This window comes from Tachyglossus aculeatus, chromosome X1, assembly GCF_015852505.1.
Source record: "Tachyglossus aculeatus isolate mTacAcu1 chromosome X1, mTacAcu1.pri, whole genome shotgun sequence".
Classification (NCBI taxonomy): Eukaryota; Metazoa; Chordata; class Mammalia; order Monotremata; family Tachyglossidae; genus Tachyglossus; species Tachyglossus aculeatus.
In genome coordinates this window covers 46,029,938-46,044,919 of record NC_052101.1, presented here as the reverse complement: position 1 = coordinate 46,044,919, position 14,982 = coordinate 46,029,938, and the positions used below count along the sequence as shown (strand labels likewise).

The following is a 14,982-nucleotide window of genomic DNA, read 5'->3' as shown; positions in this document are numbered from 1 at the left end:
ATTCTGCTCCTGGAAAAAGGAGTTTAATCCCAAATCTTCTCCTTCTTCCTGCTAACAGGACATGTAAGAACAGACCCCTTGAGAGAGCCCAGTTAAAACACAGGGATTTTTTTTGTTTTTAATGTTATTTGTTAAGTACTTATTATGTACCAAGCGTTGCACTAAGTGTTGGGGTAGATATACGCTAATCAGGTTAGACACAATCCATGTGCCATGTGGGGCACACAGTTTTAATCCCCGTTTTACAGATGAGAAAACAGATGAGGTGCAAAGAAGTAAAGTGACTTGCCCAAGTTCAACCAGCAGACAAGTGATGGAGCCAAGATTAGGACCTAGGTCCTCTAACTCCCAGGTCCATGCTCTTCCCACTAGGTCACATTGCTTCTCAGCCTAGTTACATGGCACTTGCCTTGAAGGCATCCCTCTGGTTTGATTGTAACTGGGCAGGACATAGGGGATAGGAGGAAGAGGGTAGAGAGTTGGTTGCGATGGTGGGAATGATGGCCACAAAAAAGCAGGCCAAGGAGAGTTCAAGGCGGGAGACACAAGACAACTGACACTTATTCCAATGGGGAGACTGGATCTGCTGTTCCTCTTCCAAGCCCCACATCTATTCCTCCCCCTAAAACTCCTCCCTAAACTTCCTCTCTCCCCGACCCTTCTGCCTCTCCTTGTGTTGCCCGTGGGACAATGGCAAAATGAATGTTGTTTGGTCAGAAACTCTTAACCCACACTCAGTGTGTCGATATCCACCTGAGATCGTAGCTGTGTTAATACTAAAGACACTTTCATTTGGGGGAATTCTCTAAAGAATAGAGTTACCCAGAAAGGCTAAATTGCTTCCAAAGCCTGGTGGTTTGAATGTTACAGGGTAGTAAACTGAAAGAAACAAAGAAAACTATTTAGTACATAGAGAAGCAGTGTGGTCTAGTAGAAAGAGCCTGGACCTGGGAGTCAGGGGACCTATGTTCTAATCCTGCATCTGTTATTTGTCTCTTGTGTGACCTTGGACAAGACACTTACCTTCTCTGTGCCTCATTTTTCTCATCTATAAAATGGGGATTAAGACTGTGAGTTCCACTTTGGACACGGACTGTGTCCAACCTGATTAACTTGTATCTACCCCAGTACTTTGTACAGTGCTTGGCACATAGTAAGGACTTAAATACCACAATCATGATAATCTCCCTTTCCTATCTTGGGCCACTGGCCCCATCCCTGGACATATACCACAATTAATACTTAAATGTCATAATTATTTCTGTGAGAAGCAGCATGGCCTAGCAGATAGAGCATGGGCCTGGGAGTCAGAAGAACCTGGGTTCTAATCCCAGCACCACCACTTGCCTGCTGTTTGACCTTGGGCAAGTCACTTCACTCCTCTGTACCTCAGTTACCTCATCAGTAAAATGGAGACTAACACTAAGGCCCATGTGGGACATGGACTACATCCAACCTGATTAGCTTGTATCTACCCTGGTGCTTAGTATAGTGCCTGGTACAAACTAAAGGCTTAACAGATGCTATTTAAAAAAATATTATTATAATAATGAATTACTTTTGATCCACAGTTCTCTGGGCCAATTTCTATTGATTATAGGCACTGATGATGCCACTGATTAGTTTATCCTTGAGGGAAGAGGGAGTTTATTTTGGACTCTTCCCTCCACTAGCCCAACAGGGTCCAGCCTGCATATGCCCAGGGGTGCATCGCTGTTAAACTTGGAATTAATATAAGATGGTCATTGTTGCTTGGTTTTATGTATTTTAATCTGACTATTTGAACTCCCAGCTCTGTTCTAAGGGGGTTGCATTCTTGCAGAACTCCACGTTTCAGAAAGCTTATTATGATGATCACTGCATATGCACACAATGTTTTCTTCCAATGCCACGCTGTGCTATATCCAGACAGACATGCATTGTTGGGAGAGTGCACCCCAAAACTGCAACTGTGTCTTAGTCAAAGTACTTTGTGAAAACACATGTCCTAGCAGATTTGAGTGCTCTTGCTTCTTGGGGTGATTTTATCAAGAAAGATGCAAATCTAACAAATTACCAACCATTGTTTAAGGGGGATGTTTCATGATGAAAAGTTCCTAGCTCACTGATCAGAGAGCTTAACAACTTAAGTCTCCAAAACCTCATGACAGAGCTCAAGTTTTTGTTGTGTGTTCACATGATTTAAAAAAACACACCCAGTTTTTCTCCAGGGATACCTGCCTGATGCGGGGAAAGAGCAGTGACACAATGATTGTGCGCTCCTCAAGGACAGAGAATGTGTTTCTTTGCTTCTGGTAAACACTCTCAAAAGCTTAGTTCAGTGCTTTGCATTCAGTAAATACCAGTGATTGGTAAACTGATTTTTTTGTATGCTATTTGTTAATCACTTACTATGTGGCAAGGGCTGTTCTAAGCACTCAGATAGATACAACTTTATCAGGTCTCATACAGTCCATGTCCATCATAGGGCTCAGTCTAAGTAGGAGGGAGAACAGGTATTGAATAACCAATTTGCAGTTGAGGAAAATGAGACACAGAGAAGTTGAGACCTGCCCAAAGTCACACAGCAGACAAATGGTACAGTCAGGATTTGAATTAGAAGGTCATGGGTTCTAATACTGGCTCCACCACTTGTCTTCTTTGTGACCTTGGACAAATCACTTCACTTCTCTGGGCCTCAGTTACCTCACCTGCAAAATAAGGATTGAGACTGTGACTTCCAAGAGGGACAGGGACTGTGTCCAACCCGATTTGCTTGCATCCACCCCAGTGCTCAGTACAGCGCTGGCACATAGTAAGTGTTTAACAAATACCATTATTATTATTATTATTGTTATTAATTGACTGACACTTGGGAGAGTACAGCAGAATCAAGACACAAATTATCTTCCCTACAGTAGGTTACATCCTAATAGGAAAGACACACATACAGAGATGAATTACAAATAGAGAAAGGAGAAAGAACAAGGAAATAAAGGTAGTACAAATGTCAAGCTGAGAGAACTGAATAAATTGTTCTACAAAAAAGAAGCATATAATAATAATAATAATTATGGTATTTGTTAAGCGCTTACTATGTGCCAAGCACTGTTCTAAGCGCTGCGGTAGATACAAGGTAATTAGATTGTCCCACGTGGGGCTCACAGTCTTAATCCCCATTTTACAGATGAGGTAGCTGAGGCACAGAGAAGTTAAGTGGCTTGTGCAAGGTCACACAGCAAACAAGTGGCGGAGCCACCCACGACCTCTGACTCCCAAGCCCATGCTCCTTCCACTAAGCCAAGCTGCTTCTCTAATGCATATGTATATAAGTGCTCAGGGTGGGCATATGTATTGCTGCTGGGAATTGGGGAAGACTTCCCACAGGAAAGAAAAAATGCAATTCCAATTTTTTTTTTCCCAGGATCTCTGCAGATCCAGACCAAATTATCTTGGGTGGATACAGACCCAGGGGCAAGGTGCTGATCAGCACCAGGGCACCCAGCAGGCCTCACATCAAGAAGACGTCAATTGACAGACTGAGAGTTACACTGGGGGCTCAGTACAGCGCTCTACACATGGTAAGAAATTAATAAATTTTACTAATTGACAGGGATGGTCCTGGTGTTTTTCAAGGGCCCCCGAGAAAGTGGCAGGTGCCCAAATGTAAATTCAGCTGCTTTCTCAAGAGCTAAAGGGCAAGCAATGGGAGGAGTGGGAAGTTGCAGGCCTCCCACCTGGAAGGTCCCCTTTAGCAATGGTGTCCGGGTCCAGTTTGTAAGTGTCTTGCAGGCGCATTAAGGCCTTGGCTGCTCCGGTCTCATCTTCCTCCGTGGGGAAGAACTGTCGTTGCACTGTGAGGTTGGCAATGAAACCTGGAGACCGGGAGAAATCAAATCACAGATTTTTATAATTTATTCTTAACACCTTATTTTTAATTAAGCACTTATGATGCGCTAAGTGCAAGGGTAGATTCAAGATCATCAAAAAGAACAGTCTCTGTCCAACACACGGCTCACAATCTATTTGTGTACCGCTATACAGTTAAGGGAACTAAGGCATATAGAGAGGCTAAGTAACTTAGCGAGGGTGTCCCAGCAGGCCAGAAGCAGGGCTGGGATCAGATGCCAAACCCAACTAATCGTATTTATCAAACGGTTCCTGAGTGCACCCTCTTTGCATCCTCTTTCCACTAGGCCCAGTGACCTCCATGAATGAATCACCTTTTAACTTCCGGGTCCCTTTTTACCTCCAAAATCCTGTTCTGTCTTCACACCTACCTTGTAAGAAATGGAGGATCAGGGTCTGTAATCCCATTTCATTGAATGGAAGGAACTGAGGCACAGAGAGGTTAAGTACTTGTGGTCACACAGCAGGTCAGGCACAGCATTAGTATTAGAATCCCAACATCAACCTCTATTGCCCTAGTGCTAGATTGATCTGAGTTTTAGAAGCATTCATCCATATCCACTAGTAATCAGCCAATGATAAGCAGCACGGTCTAGTGGAAAGACCAGAGGACCTGGTTTCTAGCCCTGACTCCAGTACAGAACTGTTTCATGACCATGGGCAAGTCACTTGACTTCTCTGTGCTTCAGTTACTTAATCTGTAATATGGAGAATTGGACTGTAAACCCTATGAGGGACAGGGACTGTGTCCAATATGATTCTCTCATATCTATCCCAGTGCTTAATACAGTGTCTGGCACATAGAAAGTGCTTAATAAATTCTATAAAAAAGCAACAAAAACAAAAAACACCATCCATCCATATGCATTAGTAACCTGCCATTCACGGACTTAATGAAAATCTTCTTCTGGGGAGAATGGACTGAGAAGCAGCACAGCTTAATAGGTAAACCCTGGGCCTGGGAGTCAGAAGGACCTGGGTTCTAATCCTGGCTCTGTTACTTGTCTGTTGTGTGACCTTGGGGAAAACATTTGACTTCTCTGTGCCTCAGTTACCTAATCTGTAGCTTTATCTGCCTCAGCAATTAGTACAGTGCCTGGCATATAGGGAGTGCTTAATAATACTATTTTAAAAAACGGAGAGAATGATATGTTGTAGGAACTTATATTTGCAACTTCTTGCATTGTAAGGACAAAAGTCAAAATCACAGTTTAAAAAAATATTGAACAGGTAACTCTGAAGGAGTGAGTTCAAACTCACTTCCTAAATCACTTCGATTAACAATTGGACTCTCAATCCAGTCAGGAGGCTTGGACACACACAAGGCTTCAGTTTAGAAAGTCTGTGGAGTCAAATTATTATAGATGCTAAGTAGATTTTGGAGCCCTGAGGACTCACTTATTCCAGGAGCAAAAATACTTGATCAAACCACTACATCTGAATCAAAAGGGAAATGCGGGGTATATTTGCTTTCCTCCTCTTCTTTCCAAGAGTCCAATATAACAAAAGCAGCATTGAGAGGCACTTAAGCAAAACTCTAGGGGCTTGGTTCTTATTTTGGAAAGCACTTTGAAGGCAATGAATGAGGAAGGTCTTTTCTGGTGGCTCTGATACTTGTTGTGACCTACATATCTGGTGAAAGCCTAGCCCTCTCACCTCTTCCTGAGCCTGGAAGACCAGTGGGAATGGGCATATCCACTCCCTAGCCTTTTCCAAGTTGAAGCAAACTCCTCCTTTCAGGGTCCTGGAGAGTGAGCCTTATCCTGCCTTTCAGAGCAGTGAGAAAGAGCCCGCCAGAGATGAGAGCGGACCCCAGCTACCTCCAAAAGGCTTGGAAAAGACACGATCTGGCCGAGAACAAACAGACTCTGGCTGCCATGCATTAGGTTGGCAGGGCTTGGAGGAAGGTACCTGCCCACAACAAAAGTCACTTAAACAAGAGCAGCAGAGTCTCACAGATCTCATTAGGAAAAAAGAAGTTATTTGTGTGTGTACACATAACACGTGTACACATGCATGCACACACACATATGCAAACACAGCTGTGCCTCTAGGCCAGGAGACAACTCAGACTGGGATGTCTGGCTGGAGAGTCATTTCAGGCGATCCACAGTCCAGAAGAGACACCCGACAGTACCCTTGGTAGTGGTATTTATTGAGCACCCTCTTGGTTTGGTGTACTGCACTAAGTACTTGGAAAGCACAGATTAAGGATATGCCATGGACCCCACCTGTCAGGATTTTACAGTCTAAGGGATGAGGCAAACATAAAACTATTTGCAATTAGAGTGGTCAATATAAATACACTGAGCAGAACTTCATGCATGAGTGTTAGAAAGGAAGAAATTTGTTCCTAAATCCCAGGGTTGACTGGATTCTATGACTCAGCAGGCTGCTCTGTGACCCTGAGCAAGTCACTTCATTTCTCTGTGCCTCACTTACCTCATCTGTAAAATGGGGATTAAGACTGTGAGCCCCATGTGGACAGAAACTGTATCCAACCTGATTATCTTGTATCTACCCCAGCACTTAGAACAATGCTTGACATATAGTAAGCGCTCAATACAGTCATTATTATTACTATTATTATTATTGGAAAATGGATCGGGGAAAGTTTGTAGGAGGAGATGGAGTTGGGTCTGCCCTCCAGATACCAACTATCCCAGCTTCTGCATCTCACCATTTGTCACATCCTCGAGGACTAACTGCTCCAGGGCCAGCCAATCTGTGTTAAGACGCTTCACCAGTTTGTAGGCATTCACCGGGTGTGCCAGGTAACCCTCGGGATCTGACGTGGACTTGCTTGTCAGCACGTCCATTTTTTCAGCCCAGCTGTCGGGGGAGAAGAAAGATGAGCAAGCTTGGATTCATTTCACCTTACCAAGTCACTGTATTTGCCAAATGAGGTACATTGTGGACCGTCCCTCGTCTCAGAGATAATCAGCTTTTGGGATAAAAGTGACTCCTTTATTATTAAGTTTGTATTATTAGTTGAGAAGCAGGTCATCTAATGGATAGAACATGGGCCTGGGAGTCAGAAGAACCTGGACTTTAATCCCAGCGCTGCCATTTGTCTGCTGTGTGACCTTGAGCAAGTCACTTCACTTCTCATCTGTACAATGGGGAATAAGACTGCGGGCCCCATGTGGGACATGGACTGTGCACAGTGCTCTGCACATAGAAAATGCCACTGATTGAATGCTCAGCAGAACAGGAATTTCCTTGAGAAGAGTTTCCCACATGCGTTCATCCAAAGAATGGAAAAAGTTGCTCACTCTGAAGGACTCTTTGTTCAATCAATTTACAATATTTGAGTACTTACTGAGCTCTTGGAAGAGGACAACGCAATACAACAGACACGATCCCTGTCTACAATGAGCTTACAGCCTAGAAGACAGTCTTTGTTGGGCTGGGAACTAAGGGGAGGAAAAGGGGAAGAATTTGGGAGTTGGGATTTCCTAGCTATAGAAGGTACAAGTCTTTGCTGTGAAAGTTTGTGTCTACCCGGTGGTGCTGCGATGAGGCACTGTAGCATATGGGGCCGGCGGGTCACTACAATAAGGAGGATCTGTTCTAAACCATGATCTTGGTGTGAATGTGTGGACCCTTCAGTAACGATTACCTAGCAGGGCAGTTCTGTCACTCAAGTGAGTTTAGTGGTAACAGAATCTTATTTCTTTATGTTTCCAAAGAGGAAATTCAAGCCCAGAGAACTTGAGTGATTTGCCCAGGATCACACAGGTTTTCCACTTCCCGGTGCCAAATTCTTTATACTCTTCATGAGGCCTGATGACAATTCTCTCTGCAATGGGATCTCCTGGAGTCACAAACCTTCCCACTAACAACAGAAGAGGCGTAAGGGGTTACTGCAGCACCCATTCTGAATGGGCTTGAGTGAAGAAGAATCAGTTCTTGTTCCAAGCCAAGAGAAATGGGGATTACCTGTCAGGGCCTGTTTCCCCACCACCTCTCCTCCCTATATAGAGGGGAATAGGTAAGTGCCAAAGTGTTAAATAATTAAAATACTGTGAAATTATACCACATTTTTATATGTCCAAAGGACTCCTACATTAGTCATCTCATTTTTGTCCTCATAATATCCCTGTGAGGTAGGGATTTTCCCCATTTCCCAGATAATAACCATGATATTTGTTAAGCACTTTCTATGTGCCAAGCCTGGGACAGATACAAGATCATCAGGTCCCACATGGGGCTCACAGTCTAAGAAGGACAGAGAACAGGTTTGAATTCCCATTTTACAGATGAGGTAACTGAGGCACAGAGAAGTTAAGTGACTCATCCAAGGTCAAACAGCAGGTAAAAGGGGGAACCAGGATTAGAAACCAAGTCCTCTGGCTCTTAGGCCCATGTTCTTTCGACCAAGCCACAGGACTTATTAGATGAGAAAACTAAGGTTCTGAGAGGGTAACAGACCAGCCCAACCAGGACCCAGTCCTTGGACTTCTGGGCCCATGCCTTTTCCACTAGCCCACACTGCCTCCCTAAAAACAAAGCAGCCATGACTTTGGAGAGAGATAGAGAGCCCAGGGTGCGTCCCTACAGGGAGCTCCAAATTACCTTTTAATTTTCGAGAGTTTGGCCTCTTCCACCTGGATGTATTCCTTCAAAGACTGCACCAGGTCTTTCTCTGCATAAATCAGGTCTGTCATTTGCCCTGCAGGGGAGAAGAGGAAGAAGCATTCAAGTCCACGCCGGCACTCTGTGCAGACAGCCTTCCACAGACCGGTAGGACCCACAGCAGCTAAGAGTGAAAAGCCAACCCTGCCGGTCAGGAGAAGGATCTCTGGTATTCTTCCCCAACTCTGCCAGACCAGAGGAGTAGGGCGACTTGGCGGATAGAGCACGGACATGGAAATTAGAAAGACATGGGTTCTAATGTGCCACTTGTCTGCTGTGTGACTTTGAGCAAGTCACTTCACTTCTCTGGGCTTCAGTTACCTCATCTGCAAAATGGGGATTAATACCTCCTCCCTCTAAATTAAACTGTGAGCCCCATGTGGAACAGGGACTGTGTCCAACCTGATAAACTTTATCTACCCCAATGCTTAGAACAGTGCTTGGCACATAGTACGCACCTAACAAATACCATAATTATTATTATTACCTATAGAGGTGAAGAACTCAGCCTGAACATGAACCCAGGTACTGAGGGAGGCCCACAGCAGAGACAGGACCCGGAGATGCATCCTGAACGAGGTCAGACCTGCAAAACAATTAAAAAGGGGGGTTACTAGTGAGCACGCCAAAGGGGTGGGAAAGCCTACTATTCCCTTGGGTAAATAAAGTCAGTCAGTCCGTCAGTCAATCGTCTTTACTGAGCATTTACTATGTGCAGAGCACTATACTAAGCTCTTGGAATAGTGCAGTACAATAATGAACAGACACATTCCCATAAAGTGAAAATCCTCTCAAAATGAACCTCTTCTGCTTCCATAATGTCCATAGGGAGACCCAGGCTCAGGGACCAGGCTTTCTACAGACTGTGTCTACCAACTTTAGTGTGCTGTACTCTTCCAAGTGTTCAGAACAGTGCTCTGGACACAGTAGGTGTTCAATAAATATCATTGGCTGATCGACTGATCAAAGTCACTGAGGGAGAATCTCCCAAAGGTGCAACATATGGTTGAGAAAAATTGGTAGCTAGACAAATTTCCTGCTGAACTGCTATAAAATTATTATTAATATTATTGTATTAAGCCAGTCCATCAATTGTATTTACTGAGTGCTTACTGTGCACAGAGCACTGTACTAAGCCCTGGGCTTAGTAATACAACAATATCCTAAATGTCCAGTGGCTACCAATCAATCTGCGCATCAGGCAGAAGCTCCTCACCCTCGGCTTCAAGGCTCTCCATCACCTCGCCCCCTCCTACCTCAACTCCCTTCTCTCCTTCTACAGCCCACCCCACACCCTCCGCTCCTCTGCCACTAATCTCCTCACCGTGCCTTGTTCTCACCTGTCCCGCCATCGACCCCCAGCCCAAGTCCTCCCCCGGGCCTGGAATGCCCTCCCTCTGCCCATCTGCCAAGTTAGCCCTTCCCTCCCTCCCTACTGAGAGCTCACCTCCTCCAGGAGGCCTTTCCAAACTGAGCCCCCTCCTTCCTCTCCCCCTCATCCCCCTCTCCATCCCCCCATCTTACCTCCTTCCCTTCCCCACAGCACCTGTATATATTTATATATGTTTGTACATATTTATTACTCTATTTATTTATTTTACTTGTACATACCTATTCTATTTATTTTATTTTGTTAGTATGTTTGGTTTCGTTCTCTGTCTCCCCCTTTTAAACTGTGAGCCCACTGTTGCGTAGGGACTGTCTCTATATGTTGCCAACTTGTACTTCCCAAGCACTTAGTACAGTGCTCTGCACACAGTAAGCACTCAAGAAATACGATTGATTGATTGATTCCCCTATTCGCAGTAAGCTAACAGCCTATTAAGAATTTACTATGTGTCAAACACTCTGTCAAGCACTGGAGTAGACACAAAATAATCATAGCAGACACAGTTCCTGTCCCCCTCGGGGTGGGGAGAGCAGGTATTTTATCAGTAGAAAACAAAAGGCTCAGAGAGGTTAAACGATTGGCTCAAGGTCACATACCAGGTCAGGGGCAGAGCTGGGATTGGAACCTGGGTCTGCTGGCTCCCCCGCTATGCCCTACCCCCAAAACCGGCACCCCTCCTCTGACTGCAGGCTGACGACCCTGCTGATATCCTGGGAGACACCCCTCATTTCCTGCAGAGGAAGGAGGGATTAGGGAGAGCAGGGGGAAGGAGAGAGGGACCAGCTGGGAAGGGCAGAGTGGGCAGACCCTGGAGGCAGTGGGTGCAGCACTAAGGGATCGGGTGTGCTCCAAAAGGAAGAGATCGGGGATTGTATTTCCGGTCCTGAATGGAAAGGAAAATGCCGTCCCCAATGAGACTTTGAGGCAATGCCCCAAAAGAAGCCTTAGTTAAGGGTGGGAGAGGCAGACACTGAATCCACTTACAGCCCTTGGCTGCCCATCAGAGCCCTGCTCACCAGCCCAGGGCAACACCGAGTGGCTCTTATGCCGGGCTTTTCACCCGCTCAGGTTTCACGGGTTTTAGAGCAGAGGCCTCTGGGGAAATGTTCTGAATCCATATAAGAACAGATGTAAAATAGCCGAGAGAGAGCCTTGGCCCTGCAGAGCCACAGAACCAAAGGCAGAATCGATAAAAACAACCTGACGGAATTAGAGCCCCAGCCCTGTGTCTGACCAGGCTCCCAAGGGCAGGGTGAGGCCTGGCTTCTGGCCAGAGGGTGGTGCCAGGGTAGGACCCAGACTTCTCATTTGATTGGACTGCTTTGATTTATTGTGCGTTCAGGTCTGGAACGCCAGTCTGCTTGGCCTCAGGAAACTAGTTTACAGTAATTCCGGTCTGGACTCCCTCCAGCCCCAGTCCAGATGTGTGGGCAGCGGAGAAGGGAAACTGAGCCAGAACCGGTCGTGTTTCCGGTTTTCCTCACTTTACATTCCTTGGGATCCAACTATTTTTTAAAAAAAAACATGAAACAAACGAAAAAAATCCTCACCACATTTCTGATTTCACGGTGTTATACTCTGATACCCACAACTCAAAAAGTAGGGGACTGACACCCGGGTCAAATCCTGAATTTCAGTTGTCCCAGGATTTATGTTCGGCATAAGATGCTGCTAGTTCCAGTTCTTCCCCATACTACGACCTGGCCATAAAAGTTATTTTGCGGGTGTGCAGTGAGAGGCAGAATGGCCTAGTGGATATAGCATGGGCCTGGGAGTCAGAAGGACCTGGGTCTTTCTGGGTCATCCCAGTTCCATCAGTTGTCTGCTATGTGATCTTGGGCAAATCACTTCACTTCTCTGTCCCTCAGTTCCCTCGAATGTAAAATGGGGATTAAGAATGTGAGCCCCGTGCGAGCCTCTCTATCTCATTGCTCTTACAGAGTTGGGGAGGAAACGGTGGGGAAGGGATGTGTGTATGTGCACTTGTGTGTATTTGTCTTTTTTATGGTACCTGTTAAGCACTCACTATGTACCAAGCACTATATTAAGTGTTGGGGTACATACAAGCTAATCTGGTTAGACAAAGTCCATGTCCCACATGGGGCTCACATTCATAATCCCCATTTTACAGATGAAAGAACTGAGGCACTAAGAAGTTGGACAAGGTCACACAAGAGACATCTGGTGGAATCGGGATTCATTCATTCGATCAATCGTAGAGCATGATATAACAATAAACAGACATTCCCTTCCCACAACAAATTTACAGTCTAACGAGGGAGACAAACATTAATATAAATAAATTACAGACATGTATGTAAGTGTTGTGCAACTGGGAGGGAAGATGAACAAAGGGAGCAAGTCAAGGTGACACAGAAGGGAGTGGAAGAGGAAAGGGAGTGGACAGTCAGGGAAGGCCTCTTGGAGTAGATGTGCCCTCAATAAGGCTTTGAAGTGGGGGAGAGTAATTGTCTGTCATATTTGAGGAGGGAGAGCGTTTCAGGCCAGAGTCAGAACGTGGGTGAGGGGTCGACAAAATCAGGATTAGAACCCAAGTCCCAGGCCTGTACTGTACCACTAGGCCACGCTGCTTCTCACAGCATATCCGCACCATAGTTTTTATGGCCAGAAAGGATCTGTAACAACTTTGCACTGATCCCCCTCCTTCCTCTCCTCCTCCTCTCCTTCCCCATCCCCCACACCTTACCTCCTTCCCCTCCTCACAGCACCTGTATATATATATATATGTTTGTACGTATTTATTACTCTATTTATTTATTTATTTTATTTGTACATATTTATTCTATTTATTTTGTTAAGGTGTTTTGTTTTGTTCTGTCTCCCCCTTCTAGACTGTGAGCCCACTGGTGGGTAGGGATCGTCTCTATATGTTGCCAACTTATACTTCCCAAGCTCTTAGTACAGTGCTCTGCACACAGTAAGCACTCAAGAAATATGACAATGAATGAGTGAATTCATTTTGTCCTGAGCTTCCTCTGAAAGCAAACCCAGTGTAAAGCCAGGGAGGCCTGTAATTTTTGAACCCTGGTTATGAGAACTTCCAATCAAACGCATGTATTGAGTGCTTACTGTGTGCAGAGCACTGTATTAGGTGCTTGGGAGAATACAACAGAGTTGGTAGACACATTACCTGCCCACCACGAGCTCACATTCAAGATGGGGAGAGAGACATTAATATAAGTAAATTACTGAATATAAATTATGGCTATATCAATTACAGATATGCCTCTTCTTGGGTTGGAAGAAGTAGCTAAGTAATAATGTCACAAGCACACCCTCTTTACCCCACTCCTCCTCTTCGATCCAATCTGGTAACCTACACATCTCTCTTCCATCTTAAATCATTTCACCAGTAGTGAAATGCTATTTTCAATGAAGCCTCACAACCGCCAAACTAGCTCTCTTCCTCCCTCCCTTCTCTATATGTTGCCAACTTGTACTTCTCAAGCGCTTAGTACAGTGCTCTGAACACAGTAAGTGCTCAATAAATACGATTGATTGATTGATTGATTCAAAGCCCTACTGAGAGCTTAACTCCTCCAGGAGGCCTTCCCAGACTGAGCCCCCTTTTTCCTCTCCTTCTCCCCATCCTCCCCCTCTACCCTACCTCCTTCCCCTCCCCACAACACTTGTATATATTTGTACAGATTTATTACTCTACTTTACTTGTACATATTTACTATTTTTTTTATTTTGTTAATGATGTGCATATAGCTATAATTCTATTTGTTCTGACAATTTTGACACCTGTTTCCATATTTTGTTTTGTTGTCTGTCTCCCCCTTCTAGACTGTGAGCCCGTTGTTGGGTAGGGACCGCCTCTATATGTTGCCGATTTGTACTTCCCAAGCGCTTAGTACAGTGCTCTGTACACAGTAAGCGCTCAATACAATTGAATGAATGAATGAACCTCTCCAAGAGAGTTCAGATAGGAACTTGCCAGATGGGACAAGAGCTGCTCAAAGCAGCGAATGATTGGCTCATCATAGTCTGGATGCCCTCTATTCCATCCATTCATTCATTTGTGTTTATTGAGTGCCTACTTTGTGAAAAGCACTGTACTAAGCACTTGGGAGAGTACAATATAACCATAAATAGACACATTCTCTGCTCACAACAAGCTGATTCCTCTTATCATCATCACCACCAGTATTTATTGAGCATTTAGTATGTGTAGAGCACTAAGAGCTTGGGAGTGTACAATGAAACAAAGTTGGCAGAAATACTCCCTGCTTGCAATAAGCTTATACCAAATCCATGAGCAGCTCAGGGCTCCCCAGAGAGTAGAACAGTGAAAAAACTTACTTCGTTCTCCTTATCCAGTTATTCACCTCAGACACTATAATTGGGTTGCCTACATGGCAAACTTTGCTTAACTTCGACCTCAGTTTTCCAGTGTTCCGGTAGCCTTAAAATAGATGGTGACATTTTTCATCCTTTAAATATATAATACCCATTGTCTAATGAGCTCTTTCAGCAGCAAATGAGGGCAGTTTTCTCCAGAAATTACCTTACTCGGAACTGCAAATTTCACTTCCCAGCTAAAGTTCTCCCCAGAAATCACTCCTCTGGACAGGGACTGTGCCTGACTTGATTATTTTGTATATTCCGTGAGGCTTGGTACAATGATTGACAGTTAGAAAGGGCATAAAAAATACAATTATTATGTGGTAACTAAGGAGATGAGTGCTCAGAGGAATGAAAAGTTCCAGCTCAAGCCTACCCACACAGTATATTCATGGGGGCTTTTCTCATTGATACGATGGAAAGCACTGCTATCTGGGCCTTGCCAGCTATGTGATCTTGGGCACGTCACTTAACCTCTCTGCACCTCAGTTTGCTGATAAGTAAAATGGAGATTAGGCTGTGAGCCTCCATGTAGGACAGGGACTATTTCTGACCTGATTATCTTATATCTACTCCAACACCTGGTACAGTGCTTAGCACACAATAAATACTTAAATACCACTATTATTATTAGAGAAGTAGTGTGGCCTAGTGGAAAGAATTCGGGTCTGGGAGTCAGAGGATATTCATTTATAATC

At 44.7% G+C, this 14,982-nt stretch overlaps 1 protein-coding gene across 3 annotated transcripts in view; it reads right to left on the bottom strand.

Annotated features, from left to right (window-relative positions):
• The window catches only part of P4HA2 (prolyl 4-hydroxylase subunit alpha 2), a 62,945-nt gene that overhangs the window by 31,029 nt on the left and 16,934 nt on the right, over positions 1-14,982 (bottom strand). For all 3 annotated transcript variants that reach the window (XM_038772886.1, XM_038772884.1, XM_038772885.1), the window contains exons 3-6: positions 9,014-9,112; positions 8,467-8,563; positions 6,569-6,720; positions 3,717-3,854 (exon numbers count right to left, since the gene is read on the bottom strand). In XM_038772886.1, coding sequence (XP_038628814.1) covers positions 3,717-3,854; positions 6,569-6,720; positions 8,467-8,563; positions 9,014-9,095 — 469 coding nt within the window. In that variant the 5' untranslated portion in view covers positions 9,096-9,112. The remainder of the gene's footprint in view (positions 1-3,716; positions 3,855-6,568; positions 6,721-8,466; positions 8,564-9,013; positions 9,113-14,982) is intronic.